This window comes from Oxyura jamaicensis, chromosome 2 (assembly GCF_011077185.1).
Source record: "Oxyura jamaicensis isolate SHBP4307 breed ruddy duck chromosome 2, BPBGC_Ojam_1.0, whole genome shotgun sequence".
NCBI classification, from domain to species: domain Eukaryota; kingdom Metazoa; phylum Chordata; class Aves; order Anseriformes; family Anatidae; genus Oxyura; species Oxyura jamaicensis.
This window is the reverse complement of record NC_048894.1, coordinates 157,173,041-157,176,538: the sequence shown is the minus strand read 5'-3', so window position 1 is coordinate 157,176,538 and position 3,498 is coordinate 157,173,041. Positions and strand designations below refer to the sequence as shown.

Below are 3,498 nucleotides of genomic sequence, written 5' to 3'. Positions count from 1 at the left end.
CCCCCCCCCCCCCGCGGTTCCCTTTTGGGGTCCCCCCCCCCAGCGCAGCCCCGGCAGCGAGCGCGGAGCCGGGCCCCGGGAGCGGCGCGGGGCATAAGCAGGGCGGCGGGGAGGGGCGGAGAGGGCTTCCAGCCAATGGGAAAGAGGAACGGCGCGGACCGGCGTGAGGATTGACCAATGGGAGCGCGGCGGGGTGGGAGCGAGGGGGGAGAAAGGAGGGGGGGTTGTCGCCCGTGGCAACGGTGGGGATTAGAACGCGGTGATGTCACGGGAGGGGGCGTGGCCTCGCGGGAAGCCACGCCCCCCTCCACATCTGGGAGGCCCCTCCCTCCTCCGAAAACATCTGGATTGGGGGGGGGGAGGGGGCACGGCCGGGGCGCCTCTGCCTACAGCCATCCCCGCGGGGAAATATATTAAAAAATACTAAAAATATACATAAAAAATAAAAGTCATTATAAAAATGTAAGTAAAAAAATATAAAGATATTTATTTAATAAAAGCAAAACGAAATATTTGAGAAATACCCCTAAAAATACCCTGAAAAATAACCCTAAAAGCCACTTCTCGACTTTTTTTCAGGCAAATCCCGCCCTGCCCTCGCCCCCCCCGAGCCATCCTGTTGAGCCCCGGCGGGGTCTGGGTTTTTAGGATTTCTCCCCAAACAGGAGCCGGGTGGAATTTTGTGGGGTATTTCCAGGAGATTTCCATCCTGAGAAAGAATAAAAGTGCGCAGGGGGCTGGGGGGGGGGGGGGAAATGCTGGTTCCATGGGACCCCAAGGTGTGCGGTGCCCACATGGGGATGCTGAGCTGGCTGGCATCCCGCATCGCAAAGAGCTTTAGCACCCAGGAAGGGAAAAGATGTAAAACCCACCTTAATTATTAAGGTTTTTTTTTTAACCCAGGCTGGGTTTGGATGGGGTGTACGTGCAAATCGAAGCGAGTCTGGGTTAGGAACGGGCATTTCCCAGTGCAAACCCCCTGTCCCTTCCCAGCAGGGACAACCCTCGCCAGCACCGGGGCTGAACAAACCCATACGGGACTGCCAGGAAAACCCCAAAGAACCCGAATATACCCCGGTCCCCAGCCTGGCAGGAGAGCAAACAAGGCCCGGCACGCCGCCGTCTCCTGCTCCCTGCCCTCGGGGCCGGCTCCCACCCCTTGATTTTTTTTTTTTTTTCCTCATCCAGCCAGAAAGGTGGCTTGGGCGCCTCTTCCCCGGGTGGCGCAACGGGGATCAAAGAGGTTCTCCCCGAGCCAGCCCTGCCTCGGGGGGGGTTCCGCTCGGGCACCTTCCCAAGGGAACGCGTGGCCCCCCTAACTCGCCCCCAAACGCGATGCCTCAAAATTCCCTCAAAAGCCTGAATTTGGGGGACAAAGGGGGTGTTTCTTCCAGTTATGCAAAGCCCCTGGGGTGGAGGAGATCTGAAGCAGGTGCAACCCTTTTGTGGCAGCCCCCGTGGTGCTGTAGGGCAGCTGGTTGGGGTTAGGAGACCCTTCTGAGGCTCAGCTGGGGGAGTTCTGATGGGGACGAGGGCAGGTGAAAGCAATAGGCTCATCCTCTTGAATAGGGCTGGAGAGGGGGCAGGATGGGGGAGAGCTAGGGATGGTGGTATTATTTGGGATCCAGCCTCTGTGCTCCCCCCTTCCTGGGCTTAAAGACCCCTCCAAACCCAGCCATGGGGCTCTGATGGGGAAGAAGAAGGTGAGAAAGGTCGGATTTGGGGTTTTCTTTCATTGTTTGCTTGTAGGGGTGGTGTTCCCTAGGAGGGAGATGTTTCTACAGGGTTATTTTTGAAGCAATGCACCTGAAAAACGCAAAGGGGTTTTGTCCCCCTTAGCAAATCCCCTTACTGAGATTATGGGGTTCTCCTGAAACTCATATTTGGGGCTAAAACTTCACTTCCCAAGGCCCACCTTGGGCTGGGAGCCTCCAATCAGCACCGAGGGAGGCTTTAAGGAGGCTGCCTGCTGGAGGTTGTTTCCCCTGGGGAGGCCCTGGGGGTGAGGTCTTCTCCAGCTCGGGGTGGCTCTGAGCGTGTCACTCCGTGCTGGGTGAGTGTGGTCCCTCCACCAGCTGGTAAAATGCTGAAATTTTCAACACATTTCTCATTCTTCCCAGGGTTTGTGGGGTATCTTGCGGTGCTTTGCAGCTTACCTTTCAATTCTTGCAAATTCCCCTGGTTTCTTGGTGGATCTTCGTGGATGAGGGTCGTTGTGATGCTTAAATTTGAGCTTTGTTGCTTGCCTCCTCCCAGGCTAAGTCTTTTGGGGGAGGACAGTGATTTTGGGGAGGGGTCCCTCCATCCCAGCCCTGAGGAGGAGGGGAGAGGACAGCTGGATGATGGTGGCCTAGCTGCATGCTTCGGGGCAAGTCCAATTCTCAATTTTACTATTATTTGCTGTGATTTTTTTTTTTTTTTCATTATGCTCATTTTCAGGGTGTCGTCAGGACCTTGGGTAATGCGTAACCCCAAGGGCTGCAAGCCCACCCCAGTGCACAGCCCTCATCTACCCATGTGGGTCTGCGAATTCTGACGTTTGGGGATCCCTTTTGTTTTAGGACAGCCTTATTTTTACCACTTCAACAGCATTTTAGCTGCTGAGCTCGACGCTCGATGCTCCTTTTGGGTCCTCGTAGAAGCTGAGCTCACTCCCATGAATTGCTCCAACCCTCAGGGTTGAGCTGGGGGGGTTTCCCCCAGGAGCAACCCTGGAGTGCTGCCACCCGTCTCCATCTCGTTGCAGTGCCCGTCCTCACGACCACCGCCGTAACCCCGCGTCCCCTCCTGTAGAGCCGGCAGGTGACAAAGCCATGGGGGTCTCGAGGGCCCGCGGGGAGAAGGACAGCAGCAAGCGGTGGGCACCATGGGGGTAGGGAGGTTGGGGTGTTTTTTTTTTTTCGGTGCTGCGGGGCATAAAGATTATGTAGTGTTGCTTATTTTTTACCACCAAGAGGCTTGCAGAGGTTTTGCCTGCTTGGTCTTGGTGGGATGACCTTGCTGTCGTTCCCAGGAAGCGAAAGAGTGAGGCAGAGAAGGGGCAGGAGGTGCTGAAGGCACCCCAGGGAAAGGCTGTGAAGAAGGAGCCAGATGAAACCCCGTGCACAGTGCAGGTACCAGCCAGCCCTCTTCCAGTTTGGGCTCTGGAGATGACCCTTGTGCCCGCCTTGGTGTTTTGTGGGCATCAAACCCGTTGCACAAACTCTTTTCTTTTCCCTTCTCCTGGCACGTAGCTCCCCGTGCTGAAAGGGAGGAAGAAATCTGCAAAAGTCAAGGAGAAACCGCTGCAGGAGAACGTCATCAGTAGGTAACTCCTCAACGGGAAGGAAGGGCTGGAGGTGCCTGTGGGGAAGAGATGGGAGCTGTAGGGCTTTGCCCCCTTAATATTGGGGTTCTTTTTATTAAAAGGGTTTTTACTGATGGGAAAATCATGCTTTTTCTTTTTTTTTTTTGGCCTGGAAGCTCCCTAAAGCACGAGGCTGTGGAAGGCAAAGGTCT

At 55.6% G+C, this 3,498-nt stretch overlaps 1 protein-coding gene and 1 long non-coding RNA gene across 3 annotated transcripts in view; one reads left to right on the top strand and one right to left on the bottom strand.

Moving 5' to 3' along the window:
- Positions 1–396, bottom strand: part of RHPN1 (rhophilin Rho GTPase binding protein 1) — a 24,820-nt gene extending 24,424 nt beyond the window's left edge. Inside the window, exon 1 of the mRNA XM_035317230.1 lies at positions 391–396. Coding sequence (XP_035173121.1) covers positions 391–396 — 6 coding nt within the window. The remainder of the gene's footprint in view (positions 1–390) is intronic.
- Positions 397–1,585: 1,189 nt separating this feature from the next.
- On the top strand, positions 1,586–3,282 carry LOC118162608. Of its 2 annotated transcripts, none has more exons than XR_004748531.1 (4): positions 1,586–1,703; positions 2,747–2,857; positions 3,014–3,113; positions 3,234–3,282. It is a non-coding gene; the product is annotated as an uncharacterized LOC118162608 (long non-coding RNA). The 2 variants fall into 2 exon arrangements; XR_004748530.1 differs by lacking the exon at positions 1,586–1,703 and adding an exon at positions 1,846–2,078.
- Positions 3,283–3,498: the final 216 nt, after the last annotated feature.